Source organism: Caenorhabditis elegans, chromosome III (genome assembly GCF_000002985.6).
Source record: "Caenorhabditis elegans chromosome III".
Lineage (NCBI taxonomy): Eukaryota > Metazoa > Nematoda > Chromadorea > Rhabditida > Rhabditidae > Caenorhabditis > Caenorhabditis elegans.
Window position 1 is genome coordinate 472,122 of NC_003281.10, and position 18,669 is coordinate 490,790.

At 36.8% G+C, this 18,669-nt stretch overlaps 5 protein-coding genes across 5 annotated transcripts; 4 read left to right on the forward strand and 1 right to left on the reverse strand.

Moving 5' to 3' along the window:
* Window positions 1-195: 195 nt before the first annotated feature.
* On the forward strand, window positions 196-3,228 carry nemp-1 (Nuclear envelope integral membrane protein). The gene is made up of 8 exons (NM_064801.9): window positions 196-290; window positions 338-492; window positions 542-624; window positions 974-1,056; window positions 1,110-1,276; window positions 1,338-1,861; window positions 2,326-2,544; window positions 2,592-3,228. Exons 1-8 carry the CDS (start codon window positions 212-214, stop codon window positions 2,959-2,961), a joined length of 1,680 nt encoding a protein of 559 aa, NP_497202.2. The 5' UTR covers window positions 196-211; the 3' UTR covers window positions 2,962-3,228.
* Window positions 3,229-3,332: 104 nt separating this feature from the next.
* Window positions 3,333-10,204, forward strand: mat-3 (Cell division cycle protein 23 homolog). Its single transcript, NM_064802.7, has 8 exons — window positions 3,333-3,407; window positions 3,451-3,552; window positions 3,814-4,308; window positions 4,699-4,882; window positions 6,138-6,509; window positions 8,428-8,592; window positions 9,082-9,521; window positions 9,920-10,204. The coding sequence occupies exons 1-8, from the start codon at window positions 3,342-3,344 to the stop codon at window positions 10,115-10,117; spliced, it is 2,022 nt and encodes a 673-aa protein (NP_497203.1). The 5' UTR covers window positions 3,333-3,341; the 3' UTR covers window positions 10,118-10,204.
* A 1,542-nt stretch (window positions 10,205-11,746) lies between these two features.
* Window positions 11,747-13,806, forward strand: F10C5.3 (Ovule protein). The gene is made up of 3 exons (NM_001377914.3): window positions 11,747-11,911; window positions 12,478-12,597; window positions 13,103-13,806. Exons 2-3 carry the CDS (start codon window positions 12,502-12,504, stop codon window positions 13,409-13,411), a joined length of 405 nt encoding a protein of 134 aa, NP_001364558.1. The 5' UTR covers window positions 11,747-11,911; window positions 12,478-12,501; the 3' UTR covers window positions 13,412-13,806.
* Window positions 13,807-13,992: 186 nt separating this feature from the next.
* On the reverse strand, window positions 13,993-14,426 carry nlp-32 (YGGWG-amide). Its single transcript, NM_064803.3, has 2 exons — window positions 14,273-14,426; window positions 13,993-14,225 (listed from the first exon to the last, which is right to left on the reverse strand). Exons 1-2 carry the CDS (start codon window positions 14,410-14,412, stop codon window positions 14,048-14,050), a joined length of 318 nt encoding a protein of 105 aa, NP_497204.1. The 5' UTR covers window positions 14,413-14,426; the 3' UTR covers window positions 13,993-14,047.
* A 2,216-nt stretch (window positions 14,427-16,642) lies between these two features.
* F30H5.5 (Salivary lipocalin) lies at window positions 16,643-17,388 on the forward strand (the record flags this gene model as incomplete). The annotated part of the gene is made up of 2 exons (NM_001027383.2): window positions 16,643-16,823; window positions 17,111-17,388. The coding sequence occupies 2 exons, from the start codon at window positions 16,643-16,645 to the stop codon at window positions 17,329-17,331; spliced, it is 402 nt and encodes a 133-aa protein (NP_001022554.1). The 3' UTR covers window positions 17,332-17,388.
* Window positions 17,389-18,669: the final 1,281 nt, after the last annotated feature.

An 18,669-nucleotide genomic window follows, 5' to 3' on the forward strand; every position in this document is an offset into this window, starting at 1 on the left:
AACTAAAAATTGATAACAAAACAAAATAACTGAAAGTTGTCCACGAGGAGTCCACAGAATACTTTCGTGGCGGGACCCGGCAGCGCGAAAACCTAGATTTCGAATTTTCATGTGAATTTTCACGTTTTTTCTCTGAATTTCGGTTGAATTTCTCCCCATCTTCTAATTTTCCAACAAATATTTCTGAATTTTCAGCAAAAATTCGGCGCAGATGCGCTTACTGACCCTCGCACTACTCGTCGCGGGTAGCTTGGCCTATAAATTCGAGGATTGTGAGCAAAAACCGGCAGGTAAGACTTTTTTAAAGTTTCAAAATTAAAAAAAAAATAATTTTCAGCTCTAAACCAGGTCCTTCGTGTCGGCGCCAAGCTTTACTCGTACAATCTCGACTTTTTCTATCAGAAAGCACTACCTTACAACGCGATATACGCGTTTACCGATGTTTTTTTGCAGACTAATCTGACAAATGCGGATCAATATCAGTTTTATCAGGTAGGTTCTCGGGAAATGCTTGCGAAAATATAAAATGGAGTTGTTTCAGGGTACAAACTGCACAACTGTTCAACAGCTTTACGATAATGACAATCGTTATTTCGGAATTTTACGGAAAGCCGCACTTTTGAGGTTTGGACCGCGAAAAAGACACAGATTTTATGATAAATCAGCAAAAATTTGTTGGATTTCGCTGATAAATAGAAATGTGCAACAGAGAAACGTGGAAATTTTGGTCTGCTAAATATTTAGCACACCAAAGTTGGGTATGCTAAATATTTAGCAGACCCAAAGTTAGAAGAAAGCCAATAATTCCGAATTTTCCGTCTAATTTTAATTAAAATTCGATTAAACTTTTGCGTTTCTGCTAGGATTTTAGTAAATTCATCGAAGATTTTGCAGAAAGTCACGGATTTTCGGGTATCCCAACTCTAGCTGTAAAATATTCTGAAAAATCCAACAATTAAACTAAATTTTGCAGATCTCATCAGTTAAATCCGTTCAATGACACAATCGTCGGCGTCTCCACAACTGAACCATACGAAATATCGGTTTTAATTTGGAGTTAGTATTAAATTGAATTTATTTTTAAAAAATCGTTAAACAAATTCTTCCAGAAGTCAACTATTTCCGTGTTGGTGTCTACGTCGGAGCAATCGTGCTATTTTTGCTCGCCAGCAAGCTCGTTAGAAATGTCGTCTTCTACTACACCAGTGGATGTTCTTTCGGATTGCTCGCTTCACTGCTCTTGGTGGCATTTATTGTGTGGCGTGTTGCGCCGAAGGTATGGGAAATTAGGTTCTGCTAAATATTGGCAAATTCATCAAAAAACTCCAAATTTTCAGAAAACAATTGGAGTTCCGATCCTCATTGGTGGCTGGTCAGTCTCCCTTTACATGCTTCACTTCGCCTGGTCAAATCTTCAAAGCATCATGATTGAATATCAAAAATACGTGATCGGATACTTTGCCACGGTTCTTCTGATCTCAATGGCGGTCTGCTACAAGCGAGGCCCTCCAACTGACGCGAGATCCCATGACATCGCTCAATGGACCCTTCAGCTCGTCGCCCTTGCGCTAATTTATTTCTCGGTGCAAATGGTTGAGGTATCGACTGGAACGATCGGAGCTCTGATAATCCAGCAAATTTGCCGCGGATTTTTATTCGCTGGAATTCGGTGGTACTTCGTTGGGCTGAAAGCCGTTTGGAGGAAGTTCTTCCCGGCGAGACGACGATTGTTGAATGAGGAAGAGTATGAGGAGCAGGCGGAGAAGACGACGAAAGAGCAGTTGGCTCAGCTTAGAGAATACTGTAAGAAAGAGGGAAATAGGCCGTGGAAGATTGCCGGAAATGTGAGAAGCGCTAGACGGTAAGAGTATCAGTATAATTTCGTGAGTTGGGTCTGCTAAATATTGGCATGGGTCTGCTAAACATTTAGCATACCTAACATTGGTCTGCTAAATATTTAGCATACCCAACTTTGGTCTGCTAAATATTTAGCATACCCAACTATGGTCTGCTAAATATTGGCTTGGGTCTGCTAAATATTTAGCATACCCAACTAGGTCTGCTAAATATTTAGCATACCTAACTTTGGTCTGCTAAATATTGGCTTGGGTCTAATAAATATATAGCATACCCAACTTTGGTCTGCTAAATATTGGCATTGGTCTGCTAAATATTTAGCATACCCAACTTTGGTATGGTCTGCTAAATATTTAGCATACCCAACTTTGGTCTGCTAAATATTTAGCATACCCAACTTTGGTCTGCTAAATATTTAGCAGACCAAATCTCCAATTAAATTCTTCTAATTCATATTTTAAGTCGCAGACTCGCCCGATTCATCGAAGGAGAAGACGATCATATAACAGAAGACGAGATATACGCTCATGAGCTGACTGGAGACGTTCTTGACGATGAGGACTACGATTTCAACGAGGATTACGGCCTTCGAACGCCGAATGAATCACATTTCGACTTGGAAGACGATGAGGATGGTGCTGAGGAATGGGATGAAGTCGTTGTCAGAAGAAGAGCTTCGGAATATGGGTACGCATCTAGGTCTGCTATTCATCGTAATTTTCCATTTTTTACAGAAGAGACTCCGTACAGTCCGTTCGTGTGCCACGTAGCGTTTCCTCGCGTCTTTTGTCTCCATATCAAGGCCAAAACCATATGAACAGATCACTGGGACCCGGAATCGGATTCCGAAGAGACTCAACACCACGTCACGGGAACTTCCAATCAGAGCATCGGCCACGCATGCCACGCACCGAGCAGATCTATCGCAGCCGACGCGTTGAATATGACGTCAAGAATGGACGTGTTGAAGGACCATCGAGCTCTACTGCTTCTGGAATGACGCCAAGCGAATATATGCGGAAGGCGAGAAGGATCGATGCGACGTCGAAGACACCGACAAGGAAATCCCGGCATCCGACTGAATCGGAGGACGCCGACGAATAATTGGACTGAAAATACGGAAAATTTTGTGAATTTCCTTGAAAATTTCCGAATTTTTCGCTTCTAAATTTCCTGATCTACCCGGTTTCGCATTTGCCATTTTCATTTCTCCCTTTCCAATATTTCTAAAACTTATTTTTGCGACTTTTATTCTTTATTCATATGCCGAAATTCATAAATTACAGGTTTCTCACACACACAATCAAAATATCTCAGTTTTTCCCTTTCCCCCGATTGATTTCGATGATTTTTCTGCGAATAATACGGTTTCTTGGATTTTTTTTTTGATTTTAAGCCGATTTTTTTGGTTTTTACCCCGTGTATATCGATTTTTCAACAATTTTTATTTAGTTGAGATTGTCAAATTTTTCCAGATGAACAGAATGAACGTGAGTTTTTCAACTCCCGTGCAAAACTCAACGGCCAGTCGACTTGCGTTGATTCAACAGGTGAGAAAAAGCCCGAAAATTGAGCGAAAATTTGAATTTTCAGGCCGCTGCCCGCAGTGGAGCTCTCCCGCCAGCCGGACAATACCGTGGTAGCAAACTTTCGCCGTTTGATGTCTCTCAGATGTCGGGAGTCTCGATTTCTATGGTTAATATTTGGAAAATCTATTGTTTAAAAACGTTTGCTTGGGTCTGTTAAATATTTACCAACCTAACCGTTGGTCTGCTAAATATTTAGCAGACCTAACTTTGGTCTGCTAAATATTTAGCAGACCCATAGAACTGTTGGCGTGCCCTGAAAACTGGGAAATTTTGATTTTTCGACACTTTCACAAAGTTTGGACTGCTAGAATTTCGGGAATATAGAAAAATGTATATTTTTCAAATTTAAAATCATTAAAATTTGCAGGTTGAACGCGCCAAAATCAACGGACCAGAATTCGTGGAGGAACTCGAATGGCTCCGCCAACAGACAACATCTCGCTGTTTTCTGGACGCTGAAATGTGGACAAACGAGATTTTGGCCCACCTACCTGATAAATGGTGTGCTCCGAACACGCTAAACCTCTACAATCAAGTCAGCGAGCTTGTCCTCGATAACACGCGTTCACCAATGGCGTCACCCGCTTCGAATAGCCTTTACGCACCCGGAGAAGATCAAATGCCGACTGTAAAACGGAATCATACGTCGAGATTTGCTCAGTCGTTGATCAAAAATAAGGAGTTTAGAAGGGCGGCGTTTTTCTTGGAGAAAACGATGAATGGCAATAAATTGGATCATTTTTTACATTTTAGATGCTTATTTTTGGCTTATTATCAGGAACATCTTGAGAATGACGCTGAAGGAATCGAGAGAAAAACCAGTTTTGCTGAAGAGAGATCTCCATTTTCGTTGTTATATCAGGTGCGAATGAAACGTGGAATTTTTGAAAAATTCGGTGGCCTAGTTTTTTCCCTCACGGCCACAAAATAAATTTTATCCAAAAATTTCAGAGACCTTTCACGGGTTTCTCGCTTCCCTCATAAATTGAAATGGAAGAGTTTTCCTGCCGAACTAGGCCATTTTGGCTGGCCATATCTGGGGTATATTTACGGCGTGTCGCGTCGCGGCTCGATTTTAGTTGTAAAACTAAATATATTTGTCCGTGTGGAGTACACGACACTTTTCCACGCGTTGTCCGGCAGGCGATGGTCAATGGAGCGAGAAAAAAGCACTGTGGGAGGCCAGAACCCCGTGACCTTTTTCAATTTTTAAGGCTAAGGCCATAAAAATCAACAAAATCTAAATTTTCAGCGCATGGAAGACAAAAAGCTTCGAGAAAACGAAGATGTGTGGTTTGAATACCTAATGGGACTTCTCGAAGTGGAACTTGGACTCAAAGATTTGGCAGAAAAGAGTTTCCGAAATGTTGTGATCCGTGAGCCCCGAATCTGGCCAGCATGGGAAGCCTTGTCTCGATTAATTGCTGATATTGAAGGTACTACTAATAAACGGGATTCCAACGTTTGTGGAGAAATTTGAAAAAAAGACACCGTTTCCGAATTTTCGATACTGGGAACGTAGTTAAAAATTTATTTAAAAAAACGTAAATAACTAAATATAATTTCGTTTTTTTCATGACAATTTTCATTATTTCAGAATTTTCTTCTTTTTTTTTGCAAATATTATATGTAATTGTGATTATGGTCATTTTTTTTTCAAGATAAACCCTCATTTTTTTAGAAATCAAAGGGGAATTAAATTCAGAAAATTCAAAACTAGTGAAAAAGGTTTTTAAAATTCTGAAAAAAACCTGTCAATTATTTCTTGTTAATTTCTCCAAAAAAAAAATTATAACGAAAATTTCAAAAATGATCAAATTTGTTCAAAACCAAATCATAACCAACAACAAAAATACATATTTCCTCAGAAACTGAATTTTCAGCCAATTGTCTATTTTTTGTTCGGAAAAACTGAAAATTTCAGCCGAAATTTCGCATATTTCCACGTTCTCCCCTCAATTTCCACGATTTTTTCAGACGATATAAATCTGATTTTTGAAAAAATTGTAACAAAATCTGAAAAAAACTGCAAATTCTGTCACTTTAAGTCATGCTTTATCCGAATTTTTAATTTTTGAAATTTCTAATAGTCCACGTGGAATTGGATCTGCCAATAGAGTTTCGTTTAAAAAAACATGAATTTCTATTAATTTCTTCAAACCAACCATTTTGGCTGAATTTTTTCCAGAAAGCCCCAAAAATGAGTATTTTTTTGACGAAAACTGAATTTTTGGCCAACATTACAGCTAATAAATTAATTATATAGAAGACCTACCTACTATTTTTTTAATCGGAAAATCTGAAACTTTCAGCCAAATTTCCACGTGGAGTTAGACGATGAATACTGTTAAAAATAAAAAGATATGAAATTCTGTAAATCTTCAAAAAAAATTTACACAATTTTGGCTGACGTCACCAATTTTTCCAAAAACATCTGAAAATTGCTGTATTTTTTGTCGAAAAACTGAAAAAAAAATATTTCGCAGACCAAAATTGGGTATGCTAAATATTTAGCAGACCAAGGTTGGGTATGCTAAATATTTAGCAGACCAAAGTTGGGTATGCTAAATATTTAGCAGACCAAAGTTGGGTATCCAATTTTTCCAAAAAAATCTGAAAATTGCTGTATTTTTTGTCGAAAAACTGAAATTTCCAGCCGAAATTCCACATATTTCCACAATTTTTTTCCAGATGCCGACAAATTCGTGACATCTGCCGAAGTGAAGTCACTTTGGATGGGTGACTGGTTCATGACACTGGTACTTCAACGATTCCATCAGCATTCGATGGCAATTCAAAAAGCCGAACAACTGGTGACACGTGGAATGACGGGACTCCCGATGATTATCACAAAAATCGCCGCGTGCTCAAACGCCCGTCACGATCATGATCAAGCGATCTCGAATTTTGAAGATGTTCGGAAAGCTGATCCTTATCGACTTGGAGATCTTCATTTGTTGTCTGATTCACTTTATATACGGAATGATCAAAAGAAGCTGTCAACGTTGGCTATCGAAGTGTACAAAGTACACAAATTCCGTTGGGAGACTTGTTGTATTGTTGGTTAGTACCAGGGGTGTGCGGATAACCGATTTTTTCGGCTGACGGATAAATCGGCTAATGCCGATTTTTTGAGAACCGGCTAACGGCTAATTCGGCCAATCTCAGTCAGTCAAATCGGCTAATTTTCGGCTAATTCGGCTAATTCGGAAAATATTCATTTGGTTAAGCTTTTTTTGTCCATTCTGTTAATTCAGGTTTTGGGTTAATTTTTTCACTGTTATTGAGCAAATTCAGTGATGAACGACTGTTCAAATAGGAAAAAATCATACAAATTCACCACATTTTGTTTTCCAAAAAAAATATATTAGTTGAATTATCCGAAATAACCGATCGGCTAATTCGGCTAACTCGGCTAATATTATCCGAATTAGCCGTTAGCCGACTTTTTGGCAGTTCGGCTAATACGTAGTTATCCGTTAGCCGATTTTGGCCGTTGTTAGCCGAATTCGCCTATCGGCTAATTCGGCTAATTCAACTAACATATTTTTTTGGAAAACAAAATGTGGTGAATTTGTATGATTTTTTCCTATTTGAACAGTCGTTCATCCCTGAATTTGCTCAATAACAGTGAAAAAATTAACCCAAAACCTGAATTAACAGAATGGACAAAAAAAGTTTAACCAAATGAATATTTTCCGAATTAGCCGAATTAGCCGAAAATTAGCCGATTTGAATGACTGAGATTAGCCGAATTAGCCGTTAGCCGAAAATTTTGAAATTAGCCGTTAGCTGAAAATTTTGAAATTAGCCGTTAGCCGGTTCTCAAAAAATCGGCATTAGCCGATTTATCCGTTAGCCGAAAAAATCGGTTATCCGCACACCACTGTACGGAAAATTACGATTTTTCAAAAATTATTTTAAATTTCGCATAACAAGATAATTTTCAGAACTGCTGAATTTTTTCCAAAAATATCCGAACATTTTGGGATTTGGCACCACGGATTTTTCGTTTTTCCGTTTTTTTATGGCAAAACGAAAATATTCGATTTTCTCAGAAATTTTTTTTGAGGAACTCTCCTACGGCACCTATCGAACAGACGAAAGTGTTCTAAATTTCTGAAAGTCTAGATTTTCCAATTTTTTTGTAGATATTTTCTATTTTTATTTTAAATTTTGCTTGGAACTTATCAATTTCTTTCTAAACTTTTCGAGATTCGGCTCCAAGGTTTTTGTTTTTCCGATTTTTTTTTTGTTTAAAAAACGAAAAATGTTCGATTTTCTCGGAAATTTTTTTTTCGAGGTTTTTTTTGCCTACGGCAAATATCAAACAGACGAAAGTGTTCTAAATTTCTTTAAAAAATCTAGGTTTTTCAAAAATTTGCCAATTTCTAAAACTTTTCAGGAAAATCGGAAAATCAACAACAAAAAATTTAGAAAATTAACAATATAATTTTTTAAAATCATTTTTTTAAAAATCAAACTGTGTTCCTGTTGATTAAAAACTATAACTTTCTTTTTAAAAAGGTTATATTTTTTGCTTTTATCGAAAAAAATAAGTGAAAAAAAATTTTTTTTTTTCAAATTTCACATTTTTTCCAGAAAATTACAGTTTAAAGAAGTTGGCGGCAATTGCCGTTCTGCAAAATTGTTTTGGCATTTTGCCGGTTTGCCGGATATCAAATTTGCCAGAAATGTGTAGAGGGATTTTTTATAAGACGGAAACACTTAAAACTGCACCTTTTTGAAAATTTTCCCGTTTTCTTTAGATATTTTCATAGAAATCGACTACTTTTCAAAATAGATGTAAGAACATTCATATGATTCGTATAATTTTGCCAATTGAAATTCTGAAATTCTGGATTTCCAAAAAAAAAGCAAAACCAAAGTGTTTGTTAAAAAACTTATTTTCAATTTAAGAATTTTAAACCGATTTATCTGTAATTTTTCCACCCAGAAATTTCAAATTTACTTTTTTCAGCCAACTACCACGCAATCCGCCGTGACAGTGAGCATGCGATCAAGTTCTTCCAACGAGCTCTCCGTCTTAATCCGGGTCTCGCCGCGCTTTGGGTACTCATCGGACACGAATTCATGGAAATGAAGAATAATGCGGCCGCCTGTGTTTCGTACAGAAGAGCTATTGGTAGGGAATTTTTAAAAATATTTTTTTTCAGTTTTAGACTAAGACTGATATTTTAAAAAAATTTCTCAAATATCGAAAAAAAAGTGTTTTTTTTCCCTAAAATTATCAGCCTAAATTTTTTTGGTTTAGAAAAAAATCTGATAAAAATTGTCTGAAATTCGATTTTTTCCCATTTTTTTACCATGTAATAATTTTTCAATATTATCTAAATAACACCAAAAATCTAGATTTTTTAATATTTGGTTGAAATAAGATGGTTTTGCAGGAATTGATTAAATAGTAAATTTCTTTTAAAAAATCTGGATATTCACGGAAAATATAATTTTTTCTCCGCTTTTAAATAGATTGAAACCATTTTATTTGGTTTTGAGAAAATTTTATGAAATTCGAATTTTTTTTCTTAAAATGTTTTTATTAAATTTTTAGATTTTCTCTGACTTACACAAAAATCTAAATTTTGTGAATTTTCAACAATGTATTTATTTGCAGAAATCGATCCAGCAGATCACCGTGGTTGGTACGGCCTCGGCCAAATGTATGATATCATGAAAATGCCAGCGTATGCTCTATTCTACTATCAGGAAGCTCAAAAATGCAAACCCCATGATTCTCGGCTTCTCGTGGCTCTCGGTGATATATACTCGAAGCTTAATCGCATTGAAGACGCTGAAAAATGTTTCACCGGAGCATATTTGTTTGGTGATGTGGAAGGAAACGCTTTATGGAGCCTGGCAAAACTTCATGAACGATATTCGGATGATAATAAGGCCGCACAAGCTTTTGAAGTTTTTTTGGTGGTTTATGAGCTTGTCACGTCTGCTGAGGAGAAGATTATTTATGCGATCGCGTTTTTGGCGAATCATTTCTTCAAAATTGAAGATTTCGATAAAGCCTCCGAATATGCAACAAAGTGTTTGGCTTTTGAAACGGTAAAATTTGAGGGTTCAGGGTGAAAATTTGGGAAAAAAATTAAATAAAAATTTAGAGCATTAGTGAGATATTTGGGTATGCTAAATATTTAGCAGACCAAAGTTGGGTATGCTAAATATTTAGCAGACCAAAGTTGGGTATGCTAAATATTCAGCAAACCAAAGTTGGGTATATTTAGCAGATCAAATTCTTAAAGAATCCACTTGGATTTTAAACAAAAATATATATTCTGATATTTTCTGGCAAACTTTACTCCTTTGAGAAATTTTTCAATTTCGAAGATACACTATTTTTCAAATATGAAAATGTTCAATATAAGCTCCAAAAACTGATTTGTTCACAATTTCTGTCACAAAGTTTCCTATATTCTTCTCAATTAAACGACCCAATTTTGCAGCTATGTCAAGAAGGAAATCGTCTGTTTCGTGAAATTGCCAAAATTCAAGCACGTGAATCTCGATTACCAGTGGAAGAAGCCCCGGGACCATCGAATGCAAGTGCTGCTGGCGGACAAGAAGCTATGGATACTGAAGAAGCTCCACAGGAAGGAGGCGAAGAGGAGATGTCAGAGGGAGAGGATGATTTCTCGTTTTGATATGTTTGTGATCTCGATTTTTTCCGTATTTTTTTGTACATTTTCAAACACAATTTTTTCTATAAATTTTAATTATTTATGAAAATCCTAGTTGCGAAATTTTAAAAAAATTCCAGAAAACTCGAAAGAAAGTATTTTTTTTTGGCATTTTTAGCCTGAAAATGCCGTTTTTTTTCAAATTATTTTATTTTTCTCGTTTTTAATAATTTTATTCCAGATTTATTTAGGTAATTTAATTTTCCGTCGAATTTCGATGTTCGGCTCCTTGACATAAAGAGGAGTTTGTGTAGGTAGCGACTTTTCCCTGAAATAAAAAAAAATCGGCACCCCTGTGGCAAATGTGTTATGTCGGCGATTTTTGTGCGGAAATATCAAATTATAGCATTAAAATATGCAAAATTTTGGAATTTTCACTTCAAATTGTTCACAGAGAGCACATTTGATCATTTTCGCGGGCAACCTTTACTCAATTTTCAAAATCTCCTGGCAGTGTCCGAAAAATAAAAATCCGCCTTCAGGACATAATCTCCATACTACATTTGTCAATACATTCCCGTATACGTAGTATATTTAGAGTTTAAAATTTCGAAGATTAAGCGTCCTTTTCCTTGGGAGAATGACTAAATCCACCTATTATAAGTGAAAATGTCATTTTCTCTCGAAAATCGGCCTATAATTTCAATTTTCATGATATTCTTGGAAATTGGAAATTGTCATATGACACAGGAAGCCGGGCACACTTTGGAGAGATTAGTGTAATATCAAAAAGGGTGTATCATACATTGAAAATGTAATCCTCTATTGTTAAAGAATTGCGACATATATGGAAGATTAGAAAGATAATCCGAATGATTAGAGCATATTTCTAACAGTTTTCACTTAGAGATGATTTCTAGCGATTCTCAAATGATATCTCGGATTTAAAAAATCCTCGGTAAAATTCGGCAAGTCCACATTTTTGAAATTTGCCGAACTCGGCAAACTTGAACTTCGGCAAATTGGCCGCACACCCCTGCTCTGTATGTCAAAACGTTAGGAAACCTTTTGAATATTCGGAAAACCCCGCTGTTTTCACAAGAAATTAGTGAAAAAATGCACTCCTCGGTGGCTATATTACGGAAACAATAAATCATGAGAATGCGTACGTGGAGCATTTTATTTGACGCGCGATATCACTTACCGAAAACTACAGTAAGAACTTAAATAGCAATAGTTATTTGAGTTCTTACTGTAGTTTTCGCTAAGAGATATTGCGCGTCAAATAAAATGCACCAAGTACGCATTCTCATGATTTATTGTTCCTGTAATATTTTTGGTGGATTCAATTTTCTAAATTTTGCCCCAACTGACACACAATTTTTATTGAGAAGTTCAAAATTTAGTCGTTCGTTCATTCATTGAAGTAGCTCACCCCTTGTCGATTATCCTCCCACGACAACACTTTTCGAGATATCACATGATGATATGAAACTCGGTTGCTAAGGGGATTATTGTGACGCTTGTCTTCCTCACACTCTTCTTCCGCCTCCTAACTCGGAGCAACTAAGAAGCTGCTGAGCCTACAAAGGGGCGGGGTTATCACTGAGGCGTGGCCGTGAGCCAGCTTCTTATCATTTGTTTAGTTATCTTCCTTCTTCTGTTTCCCATTTCCAAACCTTGATTTTCTTTCAGTTTTCTGAGGAATAAAATGTCCGAAGATCCTTGGAATCAAGATATCGTTGGAACTTGAGAAAGTTGTTGCACAATTCTTCTCATCGAAATTATAATCAAAATGGTGTACATATCCTAGCTTAGGTGAGTGAGATATCACGTTGAAAACCTATAAAATCGGGGAATAGTGTACTTCTCGAAAGGTTGAAATTGTCGGGAAATTCCGCTGATAATTTCGTGTTGTGTCCTCACAATAATGGTAATAATAAGACTTATTATGGGGGTTATTCAAGTAATGTTGCAAAATGCTGCAGTATGACGTCACAACTGTATTAAAATACATGTTTTTAAATAGTATGTACTTTAATACAGTTATACAGTTGTGACGTATTTTTCTACACCTTTCTAATTTACCGACAATACTTGAATACCCCCCATTAATGATGACAATAAGAAAAGTAATGCCTACACGAGGCCCACTGAGCAACCGCTCACAGAGAGGAGGGGGAGAAAAACATTGCTAGCGGGAAGAATGTAGGTCACAACACACTGGCATACAGACCGCATAGATCAAACTATAGATAAAACATCTCGCATACCCAAATTAAAGTTACAAGGTTTTTTGATATTCTGGACTCGATACTAATATCAGTTTTTTGACGAGAATGTCCTTGAAACCACAACAATTGGCATTCCCAAGTTTTTTACAGCCACCCGCACATAGACAGCGTCGTATGTCACCTACACACATCCCTCACCTGACCTTTGCTCAACATGTTTGCAATTCCATTGCACCAACTAACTCTACACTTATTTTGAAACCATATAATGTAAGTTGTTGGTGTCGTTGGTGACGTGGAATCTTACGTACGTGCATGTGGTGTGTAATCCTTTATCCACTGCGTCAAAAGGTTCTTCAAGGGAAATCCGCTCAAACTAGACGCATTTTTCCAAAAAATTTGGAGAAAACTCCACAAGTCAAAAGATTCTTGGTCAGGGGATGAAGCATTTACCGCAAATTTCCAACATAACTCATTGAACTTGACGTTTTGCAAAGAGGCTTATATTTCATCACAAAAGTTACATTAAAAGAAGAGTGGGCGGATGTTCAAAGGCCACGGGACTCTGCCTGTATCATGGTTGTTGTGATGGTCCTGGTAACTATTATCGAATAAATACAATAGAACAAATTTCTCATAATCTATTTTTGATCTACCTGTTGAACTTGACTCCGCCCCCAATCTTGTTGCCGTTGTTATTTTGTTGTTGCTGTCTTGTAGAAGGAAGGGGAGGAGCCCAGTCAACAAGGTAGATCTGGAAAAATACATTTTCCAGATCCCTCTCCACATCTACCCACACCTACTCAACAACACTCTACTCCGTCTCCAAGACACCACCCGCATATCCCTCATTACTCTTCATCTCAGGACCTCTATCTTGTACAGAATATCGTATCGGTTTGCACTGAAAAGTCAAGATCCACTGATTTCCATTTTCACCAACATCCAGATGATCTTCGCCACGTACCTGGAACAGGCGATGCATGTTCAGGATGGTAGTGGCAGAAGATCCATCCATCGTTGTGGTGCTATGTATTTATTTTTCTCTCCGTTTAGTTTAGTTTTTTGCTATTCAATAGCTTAAAGATTTATATTCCATGACCTCAACTGATGTACATAGTTCCATTAATATTTAGTTAATACCATTTTTTCTTGTAATTCCGTATTTTAAGTATTATTCTACTACATTCCATGCTTGATCAATTTTCGAGAAAACTATGAAATTCTCCCTGCTTTCTGCGTAATAATCCTAGTTTTTGGGAAATTAATCGATAATACGGAAAGTTGATTTCAAGTTCTTGTTACCCATCACCCAGATTCCAAACTCCCGATGACTTTTCCACTACCTCAACTGGCCCCCACTGGGTAAGGTCATAATAATGGTAATGGTCTAAAGCCATCGGATTGGTATCTACCTCTTATTAATACAACTACCTATATTTTGTACTATTACCTCTAATAAATATTTTTATCCCAGAACCGATGTTGGAGATATTGTTTTGGATTTTGAACTTTCGGATTTTCGGAATGTTTTAACGAATCCTATGATTTTCACAAATTCGGTCTGTCAACTGATTAGTAGAATCGAGTGCCACTGACATGCCTAACAATAATGGAAAAACATGATTTCGCAAATAATAACAATTCTTGAGAATAATATATACAAGTGGTTTATTAAAATTTGTGAAAGAATAAATAAAAATATCAGATATTGAAGGGTTTACTTTCCCCATCCACGTCGTCCTCCTCCATAGAATCCACGTCCACCTCCGCCACGTCCCCAGCCACCTCCACGTCCTCCCCATCCACCGCCACGTCCACCATATCCACGGCCGCCTCCGCGACCCCATCCACCACGACCTCCCCATCCACCGTAACGCTTCACTCGGGGTGATTCACTGGAAAAAGGTGTATGATTGGAGATTCATTATAAGAAAGAACTTACTCAGCGGCTCCATTTTCATCAAATGCTCCCATTGGCTCCATATCAATGGAGTCCATAGTTAGCCCATTTGGAAAAGAGAAAACCGGCAAGGCGGTCAATGCGATAAGACAGAATACAAGTAGCAAGTTGAATTGTCTCATGGTTGATTTGATTTTTATCAATGGATTTTTATCGCTTATATACCCCCGGAGACGGTGATCTTTAATGATTCGGCGAAGTCTAGGAGAAGGCGTTGGAGGGATGATATACAAAGAAAATAGGAGAGAAAGTGTTGTTCGTCAAAGAATAACATAAACACTGGCAAACTGTGAGATCAGATCAGATCAGATCAAATGAGGAGAGATAAGAAAAGATCAGTTTCAACTTTGTGTGTTGTTTACTGTTATATCATGAGATGGTTAGTATAAACATAAACGTGTTATGGTTTAACTAGTGAGTAATTACTCACTGAAATGGGTTTGTCTGAAACTGAAACATCTCGTGGTACCTCGATAATTGTGTTTTTGGTGAATGAGTCAATATTATTCGTATTGACGATTTTGGTATGACGGAAGACATCTGAAAATGGATACTAGAAAAATTAAAGTACATACACCTTTACTTTAATTAGCTTTATACAAGGAACTTGTAGCCCTCTGGAAGGTCTGTTGGGACATTTCCACGTCCACAGGAATTCCTGCTAATGGTTTGTGATATTCCTGATTGAAAAATCTTTGATCACCACGTGGCTTCATATCGATTTTTTTAATTTTTAACTAGACTTAATTTAAAGTGAATAATTTTCCAACTGTTCGCCAATAATTCAGAGAGTCACGTGGTGCCAGAATGTCCCATCACGGTTTGATCTACAAAAAATGCGGGAATTTTTCGCCCAAAAAATGTGACGTCAGCACACGTTCTTAACCATGCAAAATCAGTTGAGAACTCTGCGTCTCTTCTCCGGCATTTTTGTAGATATAGGTAGATCAAGCCGAAATGAGAGACTCTGACTCCACGTGGTGAGTCAGCACAATTCCTCAAATTTAATCGTGATTTGTCTGAAATAGAATTTGGAACTGATATTATACTATTGGATAAATATGACCAACGCATTGCGGAGAACCAAACTTCCACATATCCTTTATCTCGCTACTCAGTTAACACTAGTACTCTTGTGACCAGTTATCCAGTTTGGGATTGGTATAGCCATCTAGCATTGTACAGTGCGTCCAACTTCTATACGACCCCCCTCGAATTTGGAGGTTTGAGACATTCTGAAACTTTTCATGAAAAACTGCTAATGCTATTCGATTTCAAATGTCAAAAAACCTAAACGAATCAAATTTCATAAAGTTTGCTTCAAAACTGCGCGCGCGGGCTGAAAGTCGAAAAAACGGCCGTCCAACTTCTATACGACCCCCCTGATTTTTGAAATTTTATTGATAAATACACTGAATCTTGGAAATTTTTTCAAAAAATATTTTTCAAAAGATAACATAAAAATTATCCAATTAGGTCATTCGCTCATAATAATTTGATATATGTGACGTGGAAGTGTTGGAAAGCAGTCTGGATGGTCCTATACCACATTTTTGTGCTTCAGAGCTCAGTGCTCGGCTCCCAGTTGTTGTTATCTCACGAAACTTTGGGAAGATGTTTTCCTACATGCACAGATTGTGCTTGTAAAGTTTGGCCTGATTTGGTATTGTTTCACTTGTTTTATGGCAACAATAGTATTATTCAGTACATTTAGTTGTTCAAAACACTACAAATATGTTAACATAAACTATTTTTATCATATAACAAGTGAAACAATACCAAATCAGACCAAACTTTACAAGCACAATCTGTGCATGTAGGAAAACATCTTCCCAAAGTTTCGTGAGATAACAACAACTGGGAGCCGAGCACTGAGCTCTGAAGCACAAAAATGTGGTATAGGACCATCCAGACTGCTTCCCAACACTTCCACGTCACATATATTAAATTATTATGAGCGAATGACCTAATTGGATAATTTTTATGTTATCTTTTGAAAAATATTTTTTGAAAAAATTTCCAAGATTCAATTCAAACTTTATGAAATTTAATTTTTTAGGTTTTTTGACATTTGAAATCGAATGGCATTAGCAGTTTTTCATGAAAAGTTTCAGAATGTCTCAAACCCCCAAATTCGAGGGGGGTCGTATAGAAGTTGGACGCACTGTATTGTAGAACGATTCGTTTGACGAAATGAATCCTAACTATTGAACAATCACAAAAATCATTAAAACATTGGGGGCTCCCAGAATCCCCCGCAAAATTTTGATGTTTGATCATATCAAATCGAATTAAATTCTCAGCCAGACTATCCATTAAAATGTCCGCGGAGCTCAAAAAGATCAATCTCCGATGCTTTCATTTACCTTCCTTCTGTGCCTTATCGCAACAACGTCTGCCTCGTGGTTCCATAAAGCAACTAGTGATGCAGAAATACTGGAAATCACCAATGCTCATATAAAAGCTATCCAAGTTGCGACACGGTCAATGAATGAAACGGCGACTCGGCAACTTTTTACTCTGGACTATAACAGTAAGTTGCGTTGTTCCATACGGTTAGGAGTACGGTACCGTACCACTTTAGGCTGAAATGGACTTGTGCGATTTAAAGCACTAAAGACTGTTGGTATATTCTAGAAGTGAGGGATTAGAGAATCACTGTAATGACTACTGTAACGTGTGGTATGTGTGTGTACAGTGTAGTAACTTCATACATGAGTGTACTGTAGGAGTACAAAAGAAATTACGAATACTGAAGTGCTTACTGTAGAAAACCTACCGTTCTGAAAAATTATAAATCAGCCAGATCCAAAATTCCAGATCCAAAAATCAATATCAACACTGTGATGCTGGTATGGGGCAGCTATGACAGTATCGTACCACTTTACGCGGAATTCTTCAACGGACGTAACCCACCGTACTCCCAATTTATTGACACTAAGATTTTGATGAAGAAACCCGAACGAACAATGGATTTGTATGTGACTTTGAGAAAAAGTAGCGAAAGTTCCACCGGATGGACTGCGTTTAATTTCACATAATTTTTATTTTTTTGAATAATTATTTTTCGGGGAACTTGGTTTTGAATAAATTTTTAACAAATTGAACGTGGCTGCAAAACCTTGTAAGATATGAATTCTCATTAGCTGAGAAATTAAAATCACAGGCTTTCGAGAAAAAATTGGCGGGAAATTCGAATTTCTATTTAAAAAGTTTACAATATGCTAAAAATCTAGACAAACTTTAACTTTTCATATAAATTTGGCGGGAAACTCGAATTTAAATTTTTTTTTTTCAAAATATTTAAACAATTTTTTTTTTCTATTTAGAAGTTCAAATATGAGTTATTTGAAATTTCTTTTTTCTAAAAATTTTGCACGAAATTCAAATTCATGGAGTTCGCTCTGGTTCAGTGGCTGGTCTTCTAATGAATTATGTTTGTTTTTTCGAACATCGAAAGGAAATAAGCGGGACTCATTTCATTGCTTCCTCCTTCATTGCTTCCTCCTTTTCTCCCTTTCGAATTGTACTACGAGACCCCCTTTGTGCATTATTATTTTACCCCCATTTTCCACCCCAAGACAGTCTCAAGTTATAGGAAATCTTCACATGATTTGCTCACAGTGCATGCACACAAAAAGTTATAAGATCTGAAGAGAGACGCAGACAGATTATTCAAACAGCAAGGGCTCCCACCACCGGAGAGGATCTGCGGATTCCGCCGTAATTTTACACTATCCGTCGGGGGCCGGACACTACTACACTGCCCTTTCCGCTGAACAGACGTTTCTATTCGTTTTTCATCGATTTTTGCATAAAGTTCGGGTTTAGTGGGTTTAGTAAACCTAAGAATTTCTAGGTTTTTTATGAATTTTAGGTCCTTTTTTTGAATTTATATAATTTATTTTAATGTAAATACTATGAAATTTTTATTTTGATTTTTTCCGAAAAAAAAATATCAAAAATTCCAGAAATATTTCAGCCGACCCATAGCCGCCGGGTATAGCACTAGAGCCTCACGGCAGTACATATTTATTTAGAAACTCTAGTATTCCACGTGAAAAAATATATTTAAATATACCAGAAATTTTGAAGGAGTTGACGACTACAGTACTCCTTAAAGGCACACGTTTTTCTGATTTCAAGAAAATTTATCGGTTCGTGCCGTAGTTTTTGAGAAATCCGAGTGCCGTAGTTTTTGAGAAAAAATTTTCCTTGTGGTTGCCCATATAATTATTTTCATGACGAAAATCTGAAACGATGTTTTATGGGTCTGCTAAATATTTATCATACCCAACTTTGGTCTGCTAAATATTTAGCATACCCAACTTTGGTCTGCTAAATATTTAGCATACCCAACTTTGGTCTGCTAAATATTT